Below are 27,318 nucleotides of genomic sequence, written 5' to 3'. Positions count from 1 at the left end.
ATCTAAAAATACAGCGTCAGTCTGGATGTTACAGTCAAGGTTTGCATGCAGGTCATGTAGAAAAAGTGCCAACTGTGTTTCACATGAAAATCCTTTCCTAAATCCATGTTGTGAATGATGAAAGAAGTTGCTAGTATCTAAGAAGTTCATGATTTGTGAGTATATGACATGTTCCATGATCTTGCACGGCACGCTGGTTAGCGAGATGGGACGATAATTCAAAGGGGAATTTTTATTACCTGATTTGTAGACGGGAACGACCTTTCCCACCTTCCAGTCGTGAGGCAAAATACCTGTAGACAATGACTGCAAAAATATGAGGCACAAAAATTTTGCAGCGGTATGTTTGATATTCTTTAACACTTTCGAGTTGATTTCGTCGATGCCGGCCGATGATGAGAGTTTAATATTTTCAATTTGGGAAACAATACCACCAACAGAGAAGGTTATGGCCGGCATGTTATTCGTTATGTTTCTGGGAAGGGTAGACGCAGAAAGTATGCCGGTATCCTTAGTGAATACAGATGCAAATGCGCGATTGAATACGGCAGCACTGTCAGCATCTGCGATTATTTCATCACATTCGTTAGTGAGAATAACTTCACGGGGCTGTTGCGGGTGTATTATTTTCCAAAATTTTTCTGGGCTGTGACGTAGGATGTTAGGCAAATCATTTCGGAAAAAGGAGTGTTTTGCGTCGCGGGTGGCTGCTAGATAAGCTTTTTCGGCTGCGTAGTATTTATTCCATGCTGAAGTGCTCGGCCTATGCTTGGCTGCGCGGAAAAGTCTTTTTTTCTTATTTTCTATTCGTTTTATGGACCTTGTGAACCATGGTTTGTGGCGATTTTCACGAAAAGTGGTTTTCGGAATGAATTTGTTTGTTAGTTCGTGTACCTTAATTTTAAAGATAAGCCAGTTGTCTTCAGGAGATCTGTTATGAAATGATGCTGCAAAGGATGGAAGAAAGGCAGTTAGTTCATTATCTATGGCCTCATAGTTCCCTTTGTCGTACAGAACAATAGTTTTTTTGTGAGTGACACGTGGTGTTGGAACAAAGGAAAATGTGGCATGGATAACCTTGTGATCACTGATCTCTGGTAGGAAGCAAATAGACGTTAGGCTTTCCGGATGGTTTGTTAGTATCAGATCTAAAATACTGGCGGAGTTTTTTTCTACACGTGTCGGTTCCGTAATGAGTTGCGTAAGGTTAAAATTAAGACATACGTCAAGAAAATAATTTGATTCAGTGTTAGCAGCCGTTTGGGTACACCAATCAACGTTTGGAAAGTTAAAGTCACCGAATAATAGAATATGTGCGTTAGGGTGTGATGTAGCAACGTCACACAGTATTTTATTTAATTTTGTGCAGAAATCAGGATTGCTGTTTGGAGGGCGGTAGCAGACGCCAAGCAATACTGTTTGGGGCGAGGCTCGAATGAGAAGCCAAAGAAATTCCAGATCTGAGGCAAGGCTAATTGGCGTACATGACAACTGTTGGCTTGCTGCTATTAAAACCCCCCCACCTCGTGTTTCCTTACGATCTTTGCGATAAATATCAAAACCGGGAAAGTCTGTCTGAATTTCATGGTCGCTAACATCGTTGGTCAACCAAGTTTCTGTTAGGATAAGCAGGTTGCTATCGGATGATGACATGAGGTTGAATACGGTATCGCGTTTCGGAAGAAAGCTACGAATGTTAGTAAAGATAACGGAAAATGAAAGCTTATGCTGAGGCGGAGGATGAGAACAGTTTCTTACTTTGGTATCACGAGATGATGGCTACGAGATTTCTTTGACTGTTTCTGATGATGCATCGTAGTAATAGCGCTTGGGGCCAATGAAGAGAGTTTTGAAGGGAAGGGTGAAAGCTACTTTTTTGGCTTTTGCAAACGCAACAAGGTGTTTGCGAGCAGTTCTAACAGGCCGTGAAAAATCTTCACCGATACTAACATTGGTACCCTTCAACTTGCGTCCATTAGCCAGGATAAGCTTTTTGGTTTTGTGGTATGTGAGCTTTACGATGATTGGACGGTCTGTGCTGTCAGAGTGGCGGCCGATTCGATGAGCGCGTTCGATTTCTTTTGTGTCTAAATTTATGTTTAAAAGGCTACTGCATTGATCAATGATTAGTTGTTCCGATTGCGCCGAGGTTTCAGATGGGGTTGGATCGCGTATGCCGTAAAATATTAGGTTGTTTCGTCGGGATCTGTTTTCTAAATCATCAATACGGTTTTCTAAACTGCATATGAGCTGGGTAGTTTGAGCTGTATCACCTTTGACGCTGTGAATTTCTGTTTGCAGAGCCATTAGGTTTTCGTGCTGACTTTCTACTTGAGCCATCCTTTGGCTCAGATCAAGTAGTTTCTTATCTGTAGCTATGAGTTGGTGCTTCAAATCTTGCATTTCCGCGATTAGAGTGTCCTGACCGGCATTTAATTTCTGTAGTTCGATTAGTACGGCGGCATTATCATTAGGGCCGGGGTTGGTTTCAATATCCCCCGACAATAACAGCAATGAACGGATCACGGATACGCATTCAGTTATAATGGCAAGACAGATCTGAGGGCTCGGTAGCTGTATCAAAGCGTAATTGCTAGATTTTTTAGAAAAGGATTCCGTTTTACTAACCTGCATGGCGAAAACCATAGGGTTAGCTGGCAGTGTTGTGGCACAGCCACCGAGCCCACAGAGTGTTGCTGAAGGTCGCTGTTCTTTTATATGCTGCTGGTGGATTGCTGTTCCTGTCACTTGGGCCGCCCAACGTCGGTCGAGTTCCCAGGCATCCACGGATGTTGCTTGAGCACGTGTTGCAGCGGCGATGACAGTCACGAAGTCGGTGTCCAATCTGCTTTTTTTCCACTCCGGCGCATGCCTCGACGGCACACTCCAGTGCGAAGTCAGCAGAGCAGGCAACACGCAGGTGAATGCGGCGACGAGCACCTGCATGGCGAAAACCATAGGGTTAGCTGGCAGTGTTGTGGCACAGCCACCGAGCCCACAGAGTGTTGCTGAAGGTCGCTGTTCTTTTATATGCTGCTGGTGGATTGCTGTTCCTGTCACTTGGGCCGCCCAACGTCGGTCGAGTTCCCAGGCATCCACGGATGTTGCTTGAGCACGTGTTGCAGCGGCGATGACAGTCACGAAGTCGGTGTCCAATCTGCTTTTTTTCCACTCCGGCGCATGCCTCGACGGCACACTCCAGTGCGAAGTCAGCAGAGCAGGCAACACGCAGGTGAATGCGGCGACGAGCACCTGCATGGCGAAAACCATAGGGTTAGCTGGCAGTGTTGTGGCACAGCCACCGAGCCCACAGGTGAATAGCCACCCGATTCTTGGCCGATCCCGCAGTGTGGGTATGTGCCATCTTTTGGTAGGATAACAACAACAACATAATACCACCTGGGGATCGAAACCAGAACCGACGTCACACAGCACACGGGCGCCTTTTTGAGCACCCGCCGCAGTGGCTTAGTAGGAAGGGCGCTCGGCTACTGAGCCGGAGTACAGCGGTTAAACACGGCCGCGTTACGATAGCGGCGAAATGCAAAAGGTACCCGTGTGCTGCGCGATGTCAAGGGCATTTAAGATCCCCCGGTGGTCTTAGTCTGGGGCCCTCCACTACGGCCCCTTTTTCTCTCTTCTTTCGCTCCCACCTCCCTCCCTTCCCTCACAGCGCGTTTGTGGTGTCCAGCAAGAAGTTTAGCAGTTACTGCGCCTTTCATTTCCTTCCAACCAATCTTTTTTATTCTTTGCGAACCTGCGTTCGGGTTATAAGTAGTTAAGAGGGAAGGTGCTGAAACATCCTTACAGTTTGTGGTAACCTACACCATACCGCTAAGGGATTACGGAAGGGGTAAAAGAGACAAATTTAAAAAGCAGATGATTATCGTTGCTCTCGCAGGCCTTTGCGGCCTACGTGGCATATTGTAAACGCAATAAGCTTTATGGCGAGAGCCTTTACTTTGATCCCATCCAGAGTGTACTCACGTGTAACTGAATTCCATTGCAGACATTGTCGTAGGAATCCATAAGCCAAGAGCAAAAAAGCAGAACAAAAACTATTGAAAGAAGACGCAAAAAGCACAGAAACTAAACCCGGTCAAGAAAGATGAAAAGAAGGCGAGTTGAAAAACATCACGGCTCTAGCCGAATGTTTCAGCAAAACTGTAGCACAGTTTAGCTTTTTTTTTTGATGAGACAACAATAGTAAAAGCATTCCGGAAATTTGCGGTATAGTTTCTGTGAAGTATCTATGAGTATGAAGCCTTCAACCGGCGAATATCCCACGCAACGTTCCTCGGGTGTATATCTGCAAAGATATTTTTTTCTTTTCTCGAGAGATAAATGTGCGTCGCCTTGATCGCACCTCAGAATGTACCGGGTAGGGATGCCATCAATTCGTGTTGACCTGCCAGTGAAACTGGTGAAGCTTTCAAGTATACAAGTTTTGTCAGAAGCGGCGATTTTTTTTAGAACTGCGACCTGGGTTATGGAGCGGAAAGGGCAGATGAGAATCTGCGCAAGTAGTTATCAGTTTTCCTCCAGACTTTCGTCTAGGAAGAGGGAGCTCAGTTATTGGTGCTGTAGTTCTGCGTCAGGTCATATACGGAGGTTGTAGTGCCTGTTACAACATAGCCCGCGAGGCACACACTGCCATACAAACAACTTTTCTTAATCATTCACTCAAGAAGCTCCCGACACTTACCTTGGCGAGATTCTATACGTGAGCAGATGATCTGCTGTGAATCCTAGCGTAAAGCACGCCATATACCGCAGGAAAACTGAAAGCAAGATCCAGCCAGATTTTCTTCTCCGTCTTTGGTGTTAGTCAACATTGTTTCTTCACTATTAGCCTCGGCTTTTCCGAAAAAAAAAGCTGTATAAATAGCTCATGCATGGTGCTGACATACTGGCGGTCAGATTCATATGTTATGCGGATCAAAGAGCATGTGCTTTTCTTTTTTACTCACTTTTTATTGACATTGCTGTTTGTAGGAACGCTACAGGGCAGGTTAGAAACACAAACGCAATATACAGCTCAGAAAGTGTTCCTAACCACAACCGCAAGCAACAGTAGAAAAGTAGAATAAAAACTCAAATGCCAAACATGCCACAACTCAGTTGCATTGTCAAATACAGGAGCTACAGAACGTAGCACAGCGCGAGCAGATTGAACATCGAATGCAAACAATAGTGGGCTGTGCAACGCGAACAATACAATAACGGCAGCATGAGACAGACACTTTCTAATGAAGTGTGAAAAAAGAAAACTGTGAACTTTCAAAATGGTGCAAGATGAATTATCCTGGCACCCCCCCACCCCCCCCTACCTCTCCTCGTACCTTTTGGCACATGCAGAACCACGCCTTTTAATGAAACAATGAAAAGCATCACTTTCCAAGCAGCACAACAGAAACGGGACAAAAGCGAACAGAATGGGGTCAGTTCATGGGCAAGCACTACAGCCTCAAGCCGCCTATAGTCGCTGTACCTCATAGCACCTTCAATGTGGGTATGATGCGCATAGGTGTCAAGAACTGACTGAATGCAGCACGAGGCAAAAATTTAAGCAGTCACGGTTGACTGAGAAATTACGCTAATGAAAAATTCGTGCAGGTTTTCCATTCTGTTGTTCTTTAGAAAACGCAGTGCAGCACACATCACTGCACCTCAGGCAAGTGCATTTTTTATGGCCCGTTTTAGTGTCTCTGTATATTAATATATCAATTCGTCACAGAAACATTTTTGTTTAGTTCTTGCAGAAAATCACCGGATTAACATGTTTGTTGAAAGGAAACTATTATTTTGCCCTCGCGTGTGTATCGACCCTGCCGAGAGATCGCAATGCCGCTAACTTTAGTCCTAAGTCCTCAGCATTCTGCAACGTGTACTTAATTGCTCCCCAATATTTGCATAGGATGAGTTAGGCTTGTTGTAGGGCTGGTTGTTATAACATGGGAGAACGTATTTGCAGGCTAGTTGGTGCATTACTCGAATTTTTTTTAGCGCAGATAGACAGCACAGGAAGAAAAGAACTTGACAGGGCAGAGCTCTAACTAACGACTCAGTTTCTATCAACAGATCTCTTGCCTTTATACAGCAGCTGCTCATATCAACAAAGTGGAAGAAAAGAATTCACACACGAACATATCAGATCAACTGAGATCCCGTCATCCCTCGAGGAGGACTGGAGTGAATTTGTTTCTTTCACTTGGTGGGCTCGGTGGCTGTGCCACAACACGTTTGCATAACCCACTTGTCTTCGCCATGCAGGTGCACTCGCCCTCGATCATCTGGCTCTTGCTCAATGCTGTCTTTTGCGCTACCTGGGCGACCGCGATTGAGCGTGCGCCGTTGCGCGGCGCGGCTGACGGAAGGACATTGTGCGCAGCAACTACCAACCCGCCGATTCAAGTCAACTTGACACTCAGCGCAGACTGGGAGGCCCCATCGTCAGCAACAACACTCACCGTGCCATCTATAAAGGAGCAGCGACCATCCACCGCACCCTGTGGGCTCGGTGGCTGTGCCACAACACGTTTGCATAACCCACTTCTCTTCGCCATGCAGGTTGGTAACCATCAAACTATATTCACAAAAAAAACCAGCAACTACTTTTTGGTACAGCTTCCGAGCCCCCAGTGTTGCCTTGCTACCTGTATCGAGTGCTTTCATGTTGTTCGGTCCCTATTACTGATGTGCGGTGACATTGAGAGCAATCCCGGCCCCGAGAAGCTAGACGTAATCCTTGGCGAACTAAAAAAGATGTCTACTGGCCAGACAGAATTGGTTAAGGAAGTGCAAGAGCTTAAGGGCCAACTGCTCTCAATAGACCTGAAAATGACTAATCTAACTACGCGTCTCAGCGCCTTAGAAACTGACTACGAAAGTCTGTCTACACTCCGCAATGATCTGGAGGGGATTCAGGCCACTTCGGCTGCAACGTCTCGTTTAGTTGGTGTGCTGGAAGCTCGTCTAGATGACGCAGAGAATCGCTCTCGGCGCAATAACCTACTTTTCTATGGTTTACCCGATACCAACCCCACCGAAACCTATTCGCTTACAGAAGACTTGATCATTCGCCACTGCTCTGACCACCTGGACACCCAGTTGAGCCCTAACGACATTGAACGCGCCCATCGCCTCGGACGACACTCTAAGGACAGGAAACGCCCAATTATCGTTAAGTTTACATCCTTTAAAACTAAAGAATCAATTCTTTCTAAAGGTTCTAAATTCAAAGGTACAGACTACAGCGTAGGTGAAGACTTTTCGCGCCGCGTTCAAAACTGCCGGAAACATCTTGTCGCTTTTGCCAGGGCGAAGTCCGTGCCTTTTTCCCTGAGATTTAAAACTTTGCATATTGGCCCCAAACGTTACGTTTTCGATGAACTTTCAGAATCTGTAAGAGAAATACCCTAGCAATCAGCTCATCCTTGCCGATCATCGCCCTCAGCTCATCCCCCACCTACGCCATGCGCCAACGCTTCACTATCAGTAATCTTTACTAACGTTCGCAGCTTCCTGCTGAAACGCGATATCGTATCGAACCTTGTAACTTCGTCAGGCAGCAATCTACTTATATTGACCGAAACGTGGCTGAACAGCGATATCACTGACTCAGAAATTCTGTTTGACCTGCCCAACTTTAATCTTTTTCGCGCTGATCGCAAGTATTCTCGTGGGGGAGGAGTCCTAATTGCAGTCAGCGAACAATTGTCTTGTTCTGCCATTGATATCGCGTCAGACTTAGAAATGCTGTGGATTATGTGCCGCGCCTCCCCTCTGACGTTATTAATTGGTGTGTGTTATAGGCCGCCTCGCAAAAGTCCCGACTTTCCCCGCAAGCTTCACAATGTTCTGAACAAACTAGTATTAAAGCACCCTAAAGCACACATCCTACTATTTGGGGACTTCCATTACCCCAATATCGACTGGAGTAACCAACCTCAGCCCATAGATAGTCAAGAAGAGCCGAATGACTTCATTGACGTTTGCCTTAATTTTAACTTGACCCAAGTTGTATCGGAACCGACACGCGTCGCAGGGGAAGCAGCGAACACTCTGGATCTCATACTGACCACTCATCCAGACAGTCTTAATTTCATTACAGGCCTCCAAGAAATCAGCGACCATAAAGTAATCCATGCCACCTTTAACTTCTCACCTGAATTAAGACAAACTTCCCAGAAAACTATTAGGCTCTACGATAAGGGAAACTATGAAGCAATCAACTCTGAAATAACGAACTTTCTGTCGGTCTTTGAAACGTCCTATCTTTCCAGAAGTGTAAATGAGAACTGGACCCTTTTCAAACATAAAGTTATCGAACTAACAAATAAATATATTCCATCATGCAGTTTACGAAAGAGTAATCAGAAACCCTGGTTCACAAAGACACTGAAAAGGCTCGAAAACAAGAAAAAACGCACATTTCGTACAGCGAAACGCCACGCAAACCCCCACGCATGGGAAAAATATTATGAAGCTGAGAACGCATACTTGGCCGAGATTGGAAGTGCTAAGTGTTCATTTTTCGAAGTAGTACTACCAAAAATGATAGTTGATAACCCCAAGAAATTCTGGAAGGTGATAAACCCGAAGGAATCGCGCGCTATCACCCTCACTAACAATGCTGGTGAAATCGTGGCTGATTCCGACTGTGCAGACATCTTTAACTCTGCATTTTCATCTGTTTTCACCGACGAATCCCAAGCACCATGTTTTACATTACCACTTATTATTACTACAGCCATGGACGCCATAACTTTCAGCAGTAGTGGAATTTCGTGCATAATAGATAAAATAAAACATTCATCTGCCGCCGGCATAGATGACATCAATCCAAAAATTTTGAAAAACGCTAACCCAGCCTGTTCCAGTATTTTCTGTTTATTGTTTTCGCAATCACTCTCCGCAGGAACCATTCCAGACGACTGGAAAGTGGGGAAGGTCGTTCCCGTGCACAAAACAGGTAATACTGATTCACCTCTTAATTATCGGCCCATTTCATTAACAAGTATTTTCTGCAAAATCATGGAACACGTCATTTACTCCCAAATCATGCAATTCTTAGATTCCAATAACTTCTTTCACCCGTCACAGCATGGTTTTCGTAAGGGTTTTTCGTGCGAGACTCAACTAGCCATTTTTCTTCATGACATTCACGCCAACCTTGATATTAATCTGCAAACTGACGCCATCTTCTTAGACTTCGCTAAGGCATTCGATAAAGTACCTCATCAACACTTGCTTCTTAAACTTTCCCAGTTAAACCTACATCCAAACATCATCGCGTGGATTAACGAATTCCTCACGCACCGCTCTAGTCTGCCTACATTAATAACCAATCCTCCAACCCGCTCCCAGTCACCTCTGGCGTCCCGCAGGGTTCCGTCCTTGGTCCCTTGTTATTCCTCATTTACATTCACGACTTACCCCAGCGCGTATCTTGCCATATCCGCTTGTTCGCTGACGATTGCGTTATTTATCGTTCGGTAACTAACCCTTCTCACCAAGAATCCCTTCAAGCAAACCTAAACCTCGTACTAAACTGGTGTTCGCAGTGGATGATGACACTCAAACCTAACAAATGTAAGTACATGTCTTTTCACCGCCGTCGCAACCAGTTTGTTTTTGAATATTCCGTTTCTAACTGCCCTGTTGACCTCGTCCAGTCTTACAAATACTTAGGTATCACCATTTCTGATGATTTATCTTGGCGACTGCACGTAACTAATCTGATATCATCAGCTAATAAAACATTAGGTTTCTTAAAACGTCACCTGAGGGAAGCCCCTCAACACGTCAGACTACAAGCATACATCTCACTTATCAGAACTAAACTGGAATACGCATTGCACATCTGGAACCCTCATCAAGCATATTTAACAAATGCCATCAAGCTGTACAAAACCGAGCTACCAGATTTATTCACTCTTCATACTCATACGACGTTAGCATATCATCTCTAAGATTACAATCAGGTTTGTGTGATCTTTCTGCTCGCCGTCGCATTGCCAGTCTTGTTTTGTATCACATGTTTTTATTCGCCCCTAAGACAAGAACCATACATCTGCGCACCCCCACCACACAGATCCCATCGCATCGGTCACCCTCTTCAAGTTTTGCGTCCACGAGCCCGTACTACTACCTTCATGAACTCATTTTTTTCACGAACAGCAACTAACTGGAACGGCCTTTCCCACCATGTCGCTGCCATAACCTGTCCATCCACATTTTCGACTTCTGTGATCGCCTGCATCTTGTAAACCCCACCCCTTATGTAACACCCCGAAAGGGGTCTTTAAGGAAAATAAAGTGATGTGATGTGATACGAGCAGCTGCTGTATAAAAGCAAGCGATCTGTCAATAAAAACCAAGTTCTTAGCGCTTTGTACTGTCAAGTTAGTTTCTTCGTGTGGTGTCTTTCTGTGCTAAAAACAAATTCTAGTTTGTGTAATTCTTCACAGATGTTAAAATTTCACGAAAAAACACACAAGACAGGGCTCAAGAGGAGCCTTTTACATGCCTCCACCTGCACCGAGTCCCTCACTCATCGCTGCACAGCTCTTCGTTATCCCTAGCAGAGCTGTGCCATGTGCACACATGTATTCTCATGTTGGCCATGTTCACAATGCCTTTCACGCAGAGCGGGGACTGGAGCTGGTATTGGCGGCCGTGCACCACCCTCTGATGTCTCACGACATCAACAAGTCGCGTGAACCGCTTGCCGCACTGTGAGCAAACGTGGGGCCTCTCCCCCGTGTTTGTCAGCAGGTATTGAGGTGGCCCTTATGGTTGAACCACTTCCCGCAGCGGGGACACAGGTGCGAGGCAGCCCCGCCGTCCACACAGTGCTGCACCCTGCGGTGAGCAGCCAGTCTGGTTAGACGCCTGGCTGAAGCGCTGTCCGCACTCCGGGCACTCGTGCGGACCCTCCCCCGAGTGGACCAGCTGGTGGCCGGTGAGATGGTCTAGCCGTGCGAAGCCCTTCCCGCACACCTGGCACAAGAAAGGCCGCCAGCCCGTGTGGGTCCGCACGTGTCTGACGACATTAGGTCTACGTGGAAGCAAATGAAAGGGGCATTAAAAAGTAGACACTGTGAGCATGTTAACCACACTGATGACGCAGAGCTGAAAAACTAGAAGAAGCCCACTGCATGCGTATATGCTACCACACGGGGCCGCGGATCCACCTCTCACCGACACTGCTTCGTCCGGAAGGAGAGAAGAAAGAAAGGGAGTATTCTTTTTTCAATAATGCAACACCATCCGGTTGTAACATTATCCTGCAGTAATACCCAGCTATTTCCCTCACCTCTTCCTGCCATTTTTGAATATAAATATTGGAGCACCTTTGTCGCAAGTCGCAGGTGTATCTGCATATTAACTCTATATATTATTATTAACTCTATATTAATTTCTAGTTACTTTAAATAACAAGGAAGGGCGCCGCCGTCGCAACGAAACGAGTGCCACAAACTGCGTATTTGCTGCACGTGCGCGCGGGGCATTACATTGTTACATTCGGGGGCCCGCTCTTCTGGGTTGGCAGCGTCTTCGGCAAGGTTCACCTGAAGGAAGCCATCACTAAGCTTCTTCGGGATGGTCCCGAGCCACGCGATAAGAATCCTCCCACGTTTCCGACCCGAGTACCCCGGATCCCGGGCGGACTCCGGGCGAAGCGGAGAGGCCGCCGCAGCGAGCCAACGGCAACTATTTTTCCCAAATGCCCGTGACTAAGTTGAGGGAACTAATGCGGCCTCATTCCCAGTAGAAGACGCTCTGTGTGAAAAAACGGCGGCGGATAAGCGGTCGTCATCCGCCAGCCTTCGCAGGCGTCGCCAGGAACGAAGCGACCCTTCCGACTACTGGACCCGACCATGCGTTCTTGTCCGGGGCGTCGACTGACATCTAAAGAACAGGTGACGGCGGTGAGTGGAATCTTTCAGATGGCTACGAGATCATCTCCCTCCGCAGTCGGAGTGGACCCGAGGGCATCCTACTCTCTCCCTGGCTCAACACATGACGAGGGCATGTCCCTGTATGCGGTGGTGCGTGTTTGTGCGTGATAATATAAGATAGACCACTCCCACCCTGGCGGAGACGTCCTCAACCTGGGGAATCTAGGGACCAAGAACAGTATAAAACTGGACAGCGAGTGCAGTGAAAATCGTGCACCATTTGGGCGCTCCCTGAATCGTGCTTCATTTAGGGATCATGCTCCCTTTTAAGGCTCCTTAGGCCTCCTTTTAATATCCTCTCTTCGGAGAGAAGTTCCTTTTGACTCTATCTATGTAAATATTGTAAATGAACCCTCCAGTAACCTTCCTCCGATCATCCAACTCCTTAACCTCGTCGGCAGTCCTATCCTGGTGGTGGTGGCGCAGTTCGGAGCAAGCGTCGTTCCTGACCTGTGGTCCCGTCGGGAGTGACACTGAACCCCCATTCAACAACTGGTGTCCAGCGGTGGGAACAAAGCGCCATCTCCAACAGCATATAGCGCCCGATCTTCGGCTCGGGAACTCGACGCGTACCGACTGTTCGGCGCGGCGCTCCGCTCTTCGCTAGCGGAGCGAGGCCTCGTGTTGGGAACACCCTCCCGCTAGCTCGTCCCTATTGGCCTCGGAGTTTCTCGCTTGCCCTAGCGTGGGCGAATGTTCGCTCGAAACCGTGATGGTGAGTCGGATGACCTCAATTCCTTCGCATATTTTGTTGCTAGCCGACATTATTGTTGCTGTACCAATAAATGCCTGTTTGAGTCAGCCAGAGTGTTGCTCCTTTCTTCCCACACAGAGCAAGGCCCGACGTGGTCGGCGTGCGCTCGGTAGCGCGAGCTATCTCGGGGTATGGTCCGGGCAGTTTTGAACCGTGTGAGCCGCGGTTAATCGGGGATAACTTATTTATCCCCCAGTTAAAACCTCACATAACAAAACCAAAACGAGAGGAAAGTTCAAATCTTGTCTTACTTTCGATCGCTCGAATAGGGGCAGTGGGCGCAGCGGTGCCTTCCCTCTGGCCTCTGCGGGTGCTTGCGCCGCCTGTGCTTCTCCAAGAGATCTTGCGCTGAAAACAGCTCACCGCATGCACCGCAGGAGAAGACACATTTTGGTCTGACCTCACTGTTTCCGCCTTCTGCAGGAAAAAAAGCAGATAGTTTGTGGAGAGCTCTGAAACGAATTATAGTTCAAGCACTAATCGCCAGCCATCTCAAATTCACGTCTACAGACATGCACAGAAGAGTTACCACGGCTTTCTTGTTTGTTTGTCTTTTCATTTTACAAATCGATATTTATTTATTTCCTGAGGGCATAAAAAGGGTATGTAATGATGGTTGAAAGATAATGATGGCTAAATAAAGGAAAAATGTTGGCAGTTCTAATAAAGCTGATGATGCGGTCCCTGACTCCAAGCGATATATAACGAAGTATTGGCCGGCGAGAGACCCGCTGCCGCACCAGGTGCCAGATTCTCGTCGGCTCCAGCGCCGGGCATACCCACAGCTGATGGTGGATATCAGCCTCAAAAACCGGAATTTGCAGATTGGACAGCCGACGCGAGAATATGTATCGAAATTGAGGCCACTTTCGAGCTACCGCAGGAGGAGCTTTGTTTTAATCACATCATGCAGTTGCTTGTGCGAAGTACCACCACCGCGCCTCTGTACTACCGGGGACAACTGCATGAACGCTGACCGTTCTTATAAGCTACTACGATACCTGGCACTTGCTTCAAGGTTCGATTGTTCCAAAGCTGACAAAAAAGCTCAGAAAGTAAGCGTTCATGACAGTGACGATGCCGACGGGACGCGATGATTGCAGGCGGCGACCCCGAAAACCTACCGGACCTATTAAAAATTTGCCCAGCGCTTCCTTGAGATCCATACGCGGAGGGAATTATTTGATAATTGGGGCTTTTTAGGTGCTCCACGTGGCAGGCGATATACCAGGTGTTTCAGGAATGCTTGACACTAATTTTTAAAAAAATAGGCTTTTTGAGGTAACAGTATGGCGTTTGACGCGTAGTAATACGAGTTAAAGCGGACACCAGACAACTGATCCGAAAGGTTTGTCATTATTAACATATAAGTCACGCTACGGTGGAGATTGCCCGCAGAACAAGCAAGGTTAATACCACCTGCAGCGTACAACTCAACTCAACTCCCAACTGGTAAATTGCTTTTACTAGTAAGCTGATTAACTAAATTGTAATAGTTGATTTTCTATCCCCGCGGCGCACGGGCCACTTGGCCTTCTCTGCCATGCCTCGACTAGCGCTGCGAAAGCAACAAGCAGCGGTGAGCACCGCAGATATTCGCACACTCTAATTAATGCACATGAAAGAAGCCAACATTCACTGAAACCAAGGAGTGTCTTTTTAATTTGTGATCTTCATCGACGGAAGATTAACTGGGTAATTATTTTTAAAATAATTTATTAGAAAGCAGAAGAAAAAAACATGTCATCAATAGAATCCGAACCCACAACCTCCGAAATACGCGTCCGAAATACGCTCTACCAACCCATAAAAACGCATTCATCGCCGAGAACATTGTATTTAAAAGCCTTCCCGCCAATCCATTTAAACTCAAGATGTCTTTATCGAAAAGAGCGGGTTACCTCTGTATTACAGTGAATAGTGATGTGGTGTGGCCTCTGGGATCCGCCCCAGAAATCGGTGTTGACGCATGCATTATGCTTGCGAAATCGGCAGTGGAGGGCGACACCTGTATTTTTTCTTTTTATTAAATTATAAAAGCTCCGTTGCTGGTGAATGTGGTCTCTGTGATTGAACGAGTTTCCTTGTACATTCCAGCCAACTTCTACTTGACATCCCTATCCTTTTAATACAGCTCTTTTGGAGTGATGCATTTCTTATGACCATTCGGGATGCAAAGTGTCTCATCAGCCTCTCCATGAAAAATCTAAATCAGATCACCCCATCCAATTGCGACTGCTCGTACCACGCATGAAAAGACGTGACCCTCACCTTTCGCGGACGGCCCCGAACCTCGTGGCTTGCCGAGCAGCCCCAGCTCCCGAGCAAACGCTGCGCCGTACCACACGAGGAGCTCCTCGCCGGCGCCCACGGCCTTGGGTGTCCGGTAGTATTTGTTGCCGTAACGTCTGAAGGCCACCAGGTTCTGTTCCTGTGGACTGGCTGCGCAGTTCACGTAGCGCATCCAGTTGGATCTGTCTAGCGGACGACCGTCCACCAGGAACACCTCCCCGTCCTTGAAAACCTGCGTAGAGAACAGGAACAAACTCAGCTGGATGTTCTGTGCAGCTTTAGCTTCGGGGCGCTCTGAAATACTCCCTCTCAAATCATTCTAAGCTTTTGCCTTTCAGTCTCCAGTAGCCACCGCTAGCCTGATGAAAGCTACAGGACAGTACAGGGACCTTATATTTATGACATTTCGTTTTTAGTTTGTTTATTTTAGTCCTTTATCATTATTCATGGCTTTCCACTGATGACGCAGGCCCTGCTGGATGGCCACAATGACCAAGAACCAAAATAAATTAGCCTTAAAAAATTTCAGAGGACATTTAGGCTCTGCCCTAAGAGTATGGCGCGATAGCTGTAATCGGTTAATGCCCATATATGCTGAGTTGCTCAATCTCGACTTTAGATTCATAGACCCCTGGAAGTCCTTATATCAGTCCTGGCACCGTGGTGCAACGGTTAAGTGATGCGCCACTGCCCTGCGATGGCAGGTGCTGCCACTGGTGGGGCTTGTGCTACCGAGGTTGCTCTTACCAAGCAACCTCTCACGACCAATCATTAATTTAACTGCCACCTACCACGGTAGCCAGTTTGCTTACAATTCGATGGGCAGGTTGTGACGACGCCACAAGGCCACGTAACCTGGGTAACCCACCTACGCTGCTTCTCCTGAGATTTTTTTCTCACAATGCCGTTCGACAACGGATTTTCTGCCGAATGGGATCCTTAACATTGTGGTGTTAAAATGAGGCTCATGTGTCGTGTATCCTGAGTTGATGGTATTACCTGCTTTGCAGCCTGAAGTTGTTGCGAGGATGGTCAGTCCGTAGCCATACAAAGTGAAAGGGACAGGAGTAGCATGGTGCATTGAACGTTTCCCGTGTCACTGTTCGTCCAGAGGAGATACTCTTTGTCCACAAAGAATTGATGCATGGAGACATTCCGCCAAGCACAAAAAGATTTGCAGAAGTGGTCCGCTATCGATGGATCGAAATTACCGCCACGACCAACGATTACTTGCTCGAGAGCTCGACTGGCAGTCGTCTCAGTTCTTGAAGGCCATGCACCAGAATGCCACTCTCCTCTCTTCAGGTACACAGAAACTGTCCAGCCGTGTGAGCATTTCATTTCTAATGGCGCAACAAGAGGCATTGTGCGGCAACACAAGCTGCGAAAAATGCTGACAGAGCGAAGAATCGAAAGAACTTTCCAAAAAGAATGTTTGAAGAGTCATTTTCATTAATCTTAGCCTAACGCTAAAGTGTAGAAGACAGCAACAATGTCCATATCTTGTGAAGCTGATTTCAACCAAAAAGTGCTGCATACCACGTCATTACACAGAAGTATGGTGCCGTGCGTTTTTGGTAGGGGCAAACATGCAGCTACGACTAAGAGTTTCAACCTGGCTTCCATGGTGAGACACTTGGTTTTTTTCGTGACAGAAAATCCCAGTAAATTTTGGCAGTTTCTGTCAAACAAAGGAAGTAGAAAACTTGACAAGATTATCATCGACGACTCTGCCATTACAGATAAAAAGGGGATAGCTGATGCTTCTAATACTTACTTCCAAAGCGTATTTACTAAATCTAATACAACGTTTAACGACTGTTGTCTGAACAGTCTCGAAAGAAGTGTTACCATTAGCAGAGAAATAATAGTAGACTTACTCCTGCGGCTAGACACCAAGGAACCCCCGGCCCCGATAATATTCCCACTACCTTTCTTAAAATTTACGCTGCAATACTAGCCAAGTTTTCGATAATAATATTTAATGAGACTCTTGAATCGGGTATAGTACGAGATGAATGGGAAATTTCCCACGTGATTCCGGATTTTAAAAATGGCAGCCGACTGCAAGTTGGTAATTACCGCCCCATTTCTTTCAATTCCACCTCCTACAAAAGTGCTAGAACATTTAATCACCAAATACCACAACAATTTTTCGGACCAGACGGAAATAATGACCAAAGCCCAACATGACTTCCGTCAAGGATATTCCACTACAGCACAACTAGGGGTCACTGTAGGTAAAAGTGTCAAAGTGTTTGATTGTGGTCGCCAGGTCGACATAATTTTTTAGATTATTCCAAAGCTTTTGATAAAGTTCTTCATCATAAACTAGCAACAAAAATGAAATTATTAGGCATTCCGGACCAAATAATCAGTTGGGTCACATCATGTTTATCAAAACGAAAGCAGTTTGCAACATCAATGGAGCAACCTCTCGATTCTTAGAAGTTTACTTAGGTGCGCCTCAGGGATCGGTTTTGGGTCCAGTACTCTTCAATATCTGTATAAAAAACCTCACAGAAGCTCTCTAACCCTCTGTGACCGAAACGCTGTTTGCGGATTATTGTACTATATTTAATTCTGTCAAATCTGTGTCTGACTAGCTTACTTTGAACGAAAATCTACAATTATTAGCAAAATGGTGTAACCAATAGGAAATGGTTATTAACTTCGACAAAACAGTTTATCTCTGCATCAGTAAAAAGACTACGCAACTTAATTTTACATACAACATAAATAACAATGCAGTCAGAGAGGTAAAAGAATATAAGTACTAGGAGTCACAATAACGTCACGGCTCAAATGGACGGGCTACGAATGGGCAGTGGGCTACGAAAGTTTTCAGATACCTGTATATAAAGAATGTTGACACGAAATGGAGAAAGCAAACTAGAAAATTGAGAACCAAATATCTGGACAGCAGTAAGGGGGGGGGGGGGGGGCAAATCAGCAATTATCGGCTAAGAAAAGGGTTAAAGAAACAGAGAGAGCTCTAAATGTGGAAAACAGGGATGCTGACGAAATCGGCACTTGGAACATACAGGATCTTCAAGCAGGAAATTGCCAAAGAAAATATCTTTGATAATTGTAGGGGAAGCTCTTTGTTGTTTGGGGCCAGGAATGAAGTTTTGCGGACTGAGACATTTAGAGTTAGGTACCACGTGATAGACACGTCGTGCGTTGCGTGCGGAGAGGAGGAGGAAACGGCTGAACACTTTATACTTTTCTGTAAAGGGCTTCACCCTACAGTGAAAAGCAGCGGGGCTGATATAACCAAGGCATTGGGGTTTAAGGACAGTGAAGGGGAAGTAGATTTGAAGTGGGTAGAAGTAACCAAGCGAAGGTTATCTGATTGGTGGCTAAAATCAAGACAAGAGTAAAATTTCTTAAGTCATGGCTAGGTGGCTTGAGCCACCGCCCGATTTAAAGGGTTCAGCCGTATCCATATCCATCCACCCATACATCCATTTATCCGGTTGAGAATGAGAGCGAAGCAAAAAAACGTCACGGAGAAGCGCATCTCATCGACCAATCGGCGTTTTCAGCCTACCTACTTCCAAACGCTTCGGAAGCTGCAATCCATAGAGGCATGGAGGAAAAAAAAAAAAAACTTTTCTTCCTCCATGCATGGAGGAAGGAAAATTCCTCTATGCTACAATCCATGGAGGAAGGAAAACTCAGGAGAGGCCCTTTCTATACAACAACATGGGAGAAAAGTGTGGAGGAAATCACGTGGGTTTTTTCTCGCTCGGGAGGCGATCTTGTCCGGGCAGCTTGTTTACAAACCGGGCGGCAGCAGCTGGCCGCGGCATACCATTTGAGGTGCAGCGTAGGCGTACTTTCGTTAACTGCTCGAGTTTATGTTTTTGGTGGTGCTCACAGGCTGACGTTGACGGCGTTCAACTATATCTTAGTGCAAAATTCTTGTTGCGTGCCCGGATTTGAACGCTTTCGGCGACAACCATTCAACGACAACGTCTACTGCAGTGCTGCTCGGAGCCGTCGAGAGGCCGCCGCTGTTCACTCGCCCTGTTCGTTCACCAGTGATTCGAAACGGCGTGCACTACAGAGCGGTCGTCGGCGTATTGTGCGAATGTTTCGTGTCTTGTGCGTGCCGTGTGCTATTCGCGTTCCCGTTTCGATCAGCAGTGAAACCTCGTTGCTAGTTATGTGTGTTCTTGCAACGCTCCAGCGATTGCAACTGGTGTTGGTTATAATACAACTGGTATTTTTGTTTTTCGACGACTGCGCTTGTGTGAGCGGCGGGGTTCATGACATGGGCGGAGAGCGATATTGCAAAGGAAGCAGCGGCGCTCGCTTTGTTCTTAGTATATAGAAACTTTGTCGCATGCCTGTCTGAAGTGTCGTGCACGCTATTTGCCTTTGGGACGTACCAAGCTCATGTGTATTCGTTCATATCGAGATCAAGTCTGTATTTCTGGTCGCACGCTGTTTTTAGATCCGTTTCCTGTAGCAGGTTCAGCAGTTGCTTTGTTGAGGTCATGAGAAAAAAGTGCGAAAAAGGCGAAGCATTTTCGCACTTCATGACAGCGAAAATGTTTCAACTCCCCATATGGTTTCGTTTGCCACCCTTCGCGTATTAATAGTATGGACGTTTACGCTCCGAGCTTTCACTGCGTAATGAAGCTCGAACTGAATTTGGGCGCCTTTTCTCACATGTGTTTATTTTTCCCATCTCCTATGACAGTGTTATTTGTGGTAAAAAGTACTTATTGAAATGAGAATGCACATGTGCATTCAATTTCAAAGATGCCTGCAGTTATGCTGAAAAAATATAATTTGATGTGTTCAATACATTGACTTTCATTTTCTGTATGGTGGATCACAAGTAAAGTGTGGTACTCTGCTGTGGCATTACAAGCTAAAATTTCAACAACTAGAGAAAATTTATGTGTACAGCTGCAACTGTGCACGTTAAACATGAAACACAGCAATGAAATAATGCACAGCAGCACTGTGAAACCTATACTGAAGCCACTGGGTACTCCTAAACTTCTAGAAGCAGTCTGAAAAGGTACGGTCATGTATATAAATAATCATGCTCTACACTAGATCTGTGGATGCAAAACCTGCCACGTGTCAATGCTAGAAGGGTGGATTTATGGATCATTCTTAAAGGGGGGGGGGCTGTCTTATATGAAACATGTATTTCTTGGAATTTTTTTGTTGAGAAATAGGGGCTCGGCACGGTTTTCCTATGTAAAATGTCAGGTTTTTGAATGGGGATGACATCCCCCAACCATAAATCCTTCCCTGCCGTGCTCCTATAGCCACTGTCGGCACTCTCTGTTTCTGTCACCTCTATGAGTGGCTCTTGAAGTTGTGGATCAAATGTCATTGTTGGCGCGGTCATCATTATGAATATGTTATGATGCTAAGTTTTGCATTCAGGGTCAAGAACTCAGACTTCTTAGTATAATTGCCAATCCTCGCTGATGCATGAGAAAGCTTTCCCGGCATGGCCAGCCACACGAAAACTTGCTATGAAGAAAAATACAGTATTCAAGACCAAAAACAAAATACTCCAGGATTCTTTTTGTACTCACTGCTGCAGCAGGAGACATTGTTGAAACAGCCAGCTTCCCAAACATATGCAATATAGAGATTGCAATATTCATCAACAAGAGCAGCATTAAAAGGCGGGTTGAACACTAGGCTGCGGTGTTATCGTGCATGGAAGCATTGTTTACGACTTAGCCAAAAGCATGGACGCGCACACTCATTCAGCATAATACTGAGAGGATTGTGCTATCCTCCAGAGAGCGTGATTGAAGTGTGGCCAGTATACGGACCACATTTATGCGAACACAGCATGCAAACATCTCGACATCAAGAACCTTGCTCAGGGATCTCAGGCATGAAGCTCTAAATTCATTCCAGCAAATAAAGATTGTTTTAAAACCTCATGAGCACGTTTGACAGCTGTCCATTCGAAAATCATGATGTTCTCATGTACAAAGTATTGCAGAGGGCCATTTAAATATAAGCCTTGTGCCAGCAAGCTGGACACGGAAAGCTTCCAGGGTAGCCATGTTCTAAAGCTTTTCAGGAAGCTTAAATTTAAAGGCAGTACTTTACATTGCATTAAAGTGGGATAGTTCTTTCAGAAGTATCATGAAATACACAGCGCAATCCAAGGCACACAGAATAAAAAAAGAATTAAAGATGATACACGGCACAGAGTTATAAGTTCTATTTCAGTGGCACCATGTGTAACAGTTTATATAAAAAAATGAGAACAAAAAGCATGCTCTTCAAAGTATATATATATAGAAGATTTGGTTTTGTTTTATTCTGCTATATTTTGGCAGCAGCTGTGTATTTATACACAATTTCACTGAACTATTCTTTTGTCCTTCACCTTACCTGGTGAAATTAACCTTCTAGCCCTGCTATTAACTCGTACGAGTCTAGGATGAGCCGGATGTAAGTATACCAGTATATTTCGCAAAGTGCAGCCTGGAAGAAACCCACGGACACATATCTCCGTCTTCGCAAAACGACGCAGGCAAAAGTGGCAATAAACGACGTACCATGGTGGACCACCGTAATAAAGTTGCTTCCCGCGCTTGCCACAGTTGCGATAAGTGCCTTTGCCGAATGCTACTTGATTATGGCCATGCAAGGCCGGACTGTTTCGTTCGAACGAGAGAGCGGGGACGGCGCGGAGACGACGCGGAAAAGAGCAATAACTGGAAGCAGCTGGATGTCTCACACGAACGCTTCCGACGTCTCCCGTATACATGAACAACGGCCAGGAGTCAAGCGGCACTCGCACTGGAGTCTCTCTAGTCTGGCTCCTTCGCGTGGTTTGAAACGCGCACGAGGAGAAACGTAAACAAGAGCGCAAATAAAAATAAACAAAAGCGCGCCCGGACAATTTGGCGCCGAGCTCGTTTCCGGCTTCGAAAAATGTCACGTGACGGCATCTTTTTTTTTTCTTTCCTCCATGCTGCAATCTATTTCCGCTGTTGGCGCTATCTATCACGCTTTCCCCGACGTTGGCGCCGCGCGGCTCCGGTTTCTAGTTGCGAGCAGCGCTAATAGGTTTGAAAATTTAAAGTAGCTATAATGCAGGGCTAAGGATTAATAAATAAATAAAATAAGTATATGTTGTTGTATAGTTTAATTTAGTGTAAAGTGCAGTAAATGGTCGAAGTGCCGAAGTAGCCAAGAAGCCAGTAGTCCATCGTTTTTAATGGCGACGCTCATGTTCACACGGGTTTCTCTCTGGTTTCGCTGCTTCTATCGTGGTGTTTCATAACCATTTCTTTAGTACAAAATAGTCTCCTTTGCGCTTGTTGTGTACGACATTTGTCAGAAGCTGTGCCAGCATGAGATATGATCAGTGAGCCTTACAGGAGCACTCAGTGACTGTTATTTTGATGGAAACCGTTTCGACTGAACAAACGCGATGATTGCTGCGCGTGTCTTGTTCGCCTTTTCGTCCAGAGAACATGTTTTCGTTAGGCTGTGCAGCACGGCGCTTCCCTTGCGAGACACTAAACCGAAGTCGCGTCATATTAGAGTAAGTTACTTAAGCACGACCGTTGTCCCACGACGCTTAGTTTCCTTGTTGGTAGTGCATAAGGGCCAAAACAAAGGCAGTGTCTGTTCCACCGGCAGTCGCGAGAATCATCGGGCTGAAATTCTCCCGGCACTCGCCTCCGATTGAGTGCTTAGTTGAGAGCACCTTCTCTGCTCTTCCTTCATGGTCCCTGATTCCCCTGACAATCTAGCAACAAACTCTAATTTGAAAGTGATGAGTAGCTGAGACCGCCGGATTGAGATTGGGCACTTGCCAGCGATCTGCTGCGTAGTGTGACGTGAGAGTAATGCCTTTTATAATTTTCGGTGCCATTCTCGGCTACGGAGAACTCTTCAGTGCACTCAATACACGCAGCTCGACTCGGCCGAAAACACAAGCCGTAAAGACCCCCAGGTGGTCAAAATTATTCTGGAGCTCTCCACTACGGCACCACTTTCTTCCTTCTTTCCCTCCCACCTTCCTCCCTTCCCTTGTCCGCTGAGATGTCAGACAAATACTGCGGCATCTCCTTTCCTCAAAAACTTTTTTAAAGGTTATTTCATTGCTTCCGAAGTGGTTCGCAGCCCGCGCGCGGGGCTGGGATCTTCAACCTGTAAGCCAGCAGCTCTCCTTGCCCAGCTACTCGTCACTTTCAAATCAGTCTGAAGCTCCTGTGCGGCCCGCGGCGCGCGTGCGTCGGGTCTACAGTCAGGATGCCCGGCTATTTATCGCTTTCTAATGCTTATAACAAAGCTCCAGAAGAAGCTTGGACCGTGAAGAAAAAAAATGCGCTTTACTTCGCTAAAATCAGCGAGTGAGAGGCGAGTGCCACGAGAATTTATGCTGCGCTTCATGTCCATTCGCTGCAGCATTGTGCGCTGCTAGCAATAGTTGTCAAATAGTTTGTTAAGCAGTTAGGAAGTAATGTAAAAAAAAATGGAAATGATATATGGGTGCTGCTGGTAAAAGCTTGACATTGTGCGCCTTTAGCTAATAATTTCATCGAAGAGCAGGAGCAATTCTTTTTAGTTAAGCATGACCCTATGATATTTTTTGTTGTGCTACTTTGTGATACACTGCTGCATGCTGAACAGAGCAGTGAAGGATGTAATAAAAAGCTGACTGGTATTAACATAAAAAATCTAAGCTTTTAAGTAATATTTTGGTTTGGACCAGTTGGTTGATATTTGTAGCATATTCTGAAGGCTTCACAAATGGAAACGGGGACTAAGCAGGCATGTGAAAATGACAAGACTGGCACCACTTGTAACTGAGGATTTATACAGCGTCTCACAAATCCGGCCTTGTCAACATGGGGGATGTGGCACAGTGCCGAAATTGAAATGTGCCCAAGGGCACACTATAAACAGGAAGGAGTAAGAAGGGAGTAAGCTGTCTCTCATTACAACCGCTTACATAAAAGGAAGAGCACCATAAGAGCGCTTACTCCCAGTTTATTTCTCTGTAGGAGTATTCGTGTTTAGAGTGCAGGTGCCACTTGAGTAAATGCCACAACTATGTAAAGAAACGACAGTACGATGCAAGAATAATGTACAACAGCCATGTAAAACTTCTAATCTGTCAACTTGTACTATGCGATCTGAAGTTAACCCATTAAGGCCCACGGAGAAACTACTAATAGGAGTTCAATTATCTTTTGCACACCTTATTACCTGAAGTAAATAACAACACGTGCAAAGTTTCATGGCCTTACCATTATTAGTTCACAAGTTATGATACTGTACTTTAGAAAGTACACTGGGCGCTCCCATGGCAAATGTGAAAGTTAGCACGGTGCATGAAACTTATTGAAGCAACCATGCTTTATGCAGAGTGTAACACTGCACTTTTCGCAAGACCATTTCGACCTTTTGTGACAGACAGTGCAGCGGAGTTGTTTGTCCAGCTTCTTATGAAAATGTCCGTGTGGATTGAGAATAATGGCAGATAGGACATATAGTGGAGACCTCTTGGTGATCCAGTGAGGCACACCAAGGCGCAGGTAGTGCCTCGCTATGATGCGGGTGAATGCGAGTAAGTCAAGCTGTGAATCTCCTACAAGTTGGTAAATTATCCATGCGTTGACTACGGCCATGTTGGTCATCGGCGTAAATAGGGGCCACCACCATTTTTTTCCTTGGATGCCAACTCTGTAGTTGTTCACAGTTTGATCGTTAAGATCCACACCTCCCATGCCACTGTTGTAGCTGCTGAAGAGATTTGGTTGCAGAACCTTTACTCTTTTTTTCGGAAGATGACCATCGATTCACCGAGCTCAGGGGTTCAATGGTGTCATAATTCGTCGCCATCGTCACTATGATACTGTCTCTCCACTTCACTAAAAGAACCTCGTTTTCGGGATCAAAACAAAAGCATTATTCTCCACGTTGTTTTCGCTCCATCTCCTTCTTAGAAAGGAGAGGGCATCCATTCAGACGATTCTCTCGAATAGTCCAAGTTGCTCGAAATCCTAGAGTGTAAAGAGACGCGAGAAGGCTGTGACTGGTAAAAAATTCTCAAAGAATACAGCATGCTCGCTTGCCGTCGGTACAACTTCAAGAAGAGAAGAAACGACACGCGAGCCCAGTGGCCTTGTATCAGGTGTAATGGACTTGCCGCAGTATGTGTCGAATGCATAGCAGTACCCATTGGTGCTGCATAACATCCAGTTTTTGTAGCCGAAGCGTATTGGCTTCCCCTTGATAAACTGCTTGCATGAGTGATGCCCAAAATATTTTACTATTGATTCATCTATGGACAGGATTTCATGAAAAATTCCGTGCTGTCTAAACTTTTTGTTCAGGAGCTCCATTAGCGATCTCACCTTGAACATTCTGTCACTTGTGCTCTGAATCAAATCATTGTCAGCTAGGTGCAAAAAGCGCTTTATATCCAGAAATCGCTGTTGGCTCATGCAGTTTGCAAAACACGAAACCAAAGCGTCCTCGTCAATGGACCAGTACATTCGCTGGCTGGGCAGCTTGTGATATCGCTAAGCAACAGAATTCCAATGAGTTTCTTACCATCCTCTATGTTGATGACAAAACCGTGCTCATTATTCTCCTTCGCATATTTTCCGGTATGCACTACAATATGAGTCAGAACTTCATCATCGAGTATTGTGCTGAACACCTCATTCGGAGACTTTCCAAAGAATAAAGACTTGAGGTTCAACTCTCTCTCCTTAGTGCCCCTAGTTGGAGTGGCCCAGTGATACTCTGGCTGGCTGTTCTTCCAAAGCGGAGGCTAGACCTTTGCTTTTCTGTTGCGCGGCCTTGCATCGTCCCGAGTTTCCTCACATCTACCGCAATGTAACTCCAGCGTGCCTAGAAAGCAATATAAAGGCTTATGTTTCTCTAGATTTTGAATCAAGGTATGTAAAAGGATCTCTCTAGTCACCTGAGACGTCGTTTACCACCGTATCAGTTGTACCGTCGTCGTCTGCCTCCTCCACATCAGTATCCACGCTAGGCTCAGGAGGCACAATAACAATATCTACAGGCTCTTCCGCATGCACAGCAACATCAGCGGCAACCTCGAGAGCCTCAGACAACCGGCAAAACGGTCTTTTTCCAAAGAAAACACCGGGATCCATCCTGAGGCAACCTACAACAACAAACAAGTCTAAGCTCCAGCGAAGGCACGTTGTACTATACAAAATACACCGCGATTTATCTACCCCTCTAATCAAAATAGATCATTCTAGATGCTTCCTGTGCTTGGTAGCGATTACCTTACGCCACATAATGCTGAATATGCCATTATTTATACAATATACGGCGTAAAACAGCAGAAAACACAGAAAAAAAGCAGTACTCACCGGAAGCATTCGAACAGCACACGTTTTCCGGGATGATGACGACTCGTAGATCGAAAGAAAGGGTACCGAGCCAATATATCAGATTAGAAGTGTCTTGCTGTAACACCTGGTGCCATAAATGCAAACTAGCCCAATCTGAATATTCGGTTAAAATTTTTTATAGCTCAAAAACCAAGTGTACTTTGTAAAGTAAACTGGGCGCTAATGGATTAAAAAAAAAGTTTCTTAGAATGTCTCTCTTATTAGATAATACGCGTAAAACTCGGTCTGGAGAACTCCTTCTAATTAGCATCGTTATATGCTAGACGAACTCGGCATCGTGACCTTAGTCTTCTAGCCTATATATTCGCTGAAGCAGACACAGGCTCTCGTTCTTTGGACGCACAGTAACAGACCAGAATGAGATAGCTAAAGCGCTTCTCCGTGAGATCTAACCAGATGGTGCACTTATTGCCTTTTAGTGCGGAAGCTCATCTTCCCGATCAGAGCTGCAAAAGCAGATTCAACGCTGAAGCCTTGACCTTTACCTAGTAAAAATTAAACATTAAAAGAAATTTTGCCGCCACTGGGATTCAAACCTTTGGCGGCACGAATAGATCAGCTTCGCTGCCCACTGCACGACAGCTCTATCTTTTTTTTTTTCTTTATTTGCATCGAAATAAAATCCGCTAGGCTACCAAGTGCTTTCGGAAATACATACTTTATGCAATGCCGAAACATATTCTCATGTCTTCCTAAACTGCTACTTCACCAGCACATCAAAATTATGGTAGACATACACGTGCGTCAAAAATCGGCAACCATTCAGACGGTCGGTCCTGCGAAGCAAAAAGCGCCAAGCATTTACTGCCAAAAAGAAGCGCAAACACCCCACACCAAGGCGCACTTTTCACTGAACAGAGGCTTATATGAACAAGGTGGTTCCGCGTGTTGA

At 45.8% G+C, this 27,318-nt stretch overlaps 2 protein-coding genes across 3 annotated transcripts; one reads left to right on the top strand and one right to left on the bottom strand.

Moving 5' to 3' along the window:
- Positions 1-4,994: 4,994 nt before the first annotated feature.
- Positions 4,995-10,336, top strand: LOC144114835 (uncharacterized). Its single transcript, XM_077648823.1, has one exon. The coding sequence runs from the start codon at positions 6,268-6,270 to the stop codon at positions 7,420-7,422; it is 1,155 nt and encodes a 384-aa protein (XP_077504949.1). The 5' UTR covers positions 4,995-6,267; the 3' UTR covers positions 7,423-10,336.
- On the bottom strand, positions 9,484-21,897 carry LOC144114836 (PR domain zinc finger protein 14-like). 2 transcript variants are annotated; one of them, XM_077648824.1, is made up of 4 exons: positions 21,570-21,897; positions 14,992-15,244; positions 12,972-13,137; positions 9,484-11,062 (listed from the first exon to the last, which is right to left on the bottom strand). In XM_077648824.1, exons 1-4 carry the CDS (start codon positions 21,570-21,572, stop codon positions 10,795-10,797), a joined length of 690 nt encoding a protein of 229 aa, XP_077504950.1. In that variant the 5' UTR covers positions 21,573-21,897; the 3' UTR covers positions 9,484-10,794. The 2 variants fall into 2 exon arrangements, with proteins under 2 accessions (XP_077504950.1, XP_077504951.1); XM_077648825.1 differs by lacking the exon at positions 21,570-21,897 and adding an exon at positions 16,012-16,133.
- Positions 21,898-27,318: the final 5,421 nt, after the last annotated feature.

Source organism: Amblyomma americanum, chromosome 1 (assembly GCF_052857255.1).
Source record: "Amblyomma americanum isolate KBUSLIRL-KWMA chromosome 1, ASM5285725v1, whole genome shotgun sequence".
NCBI lineage: Eukaryota > Metazoa > Arthropoda > Arachnida > Ixodida > Ixodidae > Amblyomma > Amblyomma americanum.
The sequence above is the reverse complement of the archived record's forward strand: the minus strand, read 5'-3'. Positions and strand labels throughout refer to the sequence as shown.

Coding starts and splice junctions, on each gene's coding strand:
- LOC144114836 (XM_077648824.1), bottom strand. Junction 13,138..14,991: donor TTCGGGGCCGTCCGCGAAAG/GTGAGGGTCACG, acceptor TTTTTCCTGCAG/AAGGCGGAAACAGTGAGGTC. Junction 11,063..12,971: donor CCCTATTCGAGCGATCGAAA/GTAAGACAAGAT, acceptor GCTTCCACGTAG/ACCTAATGTCGTCAGACACG.
- LOC144114835 (XM_077648823.1), top strand. CDS start 6,268: ATGCAGGTGCACTCGCCCTCGATCATCTGGCTCTTGCTCAATGCTGTC.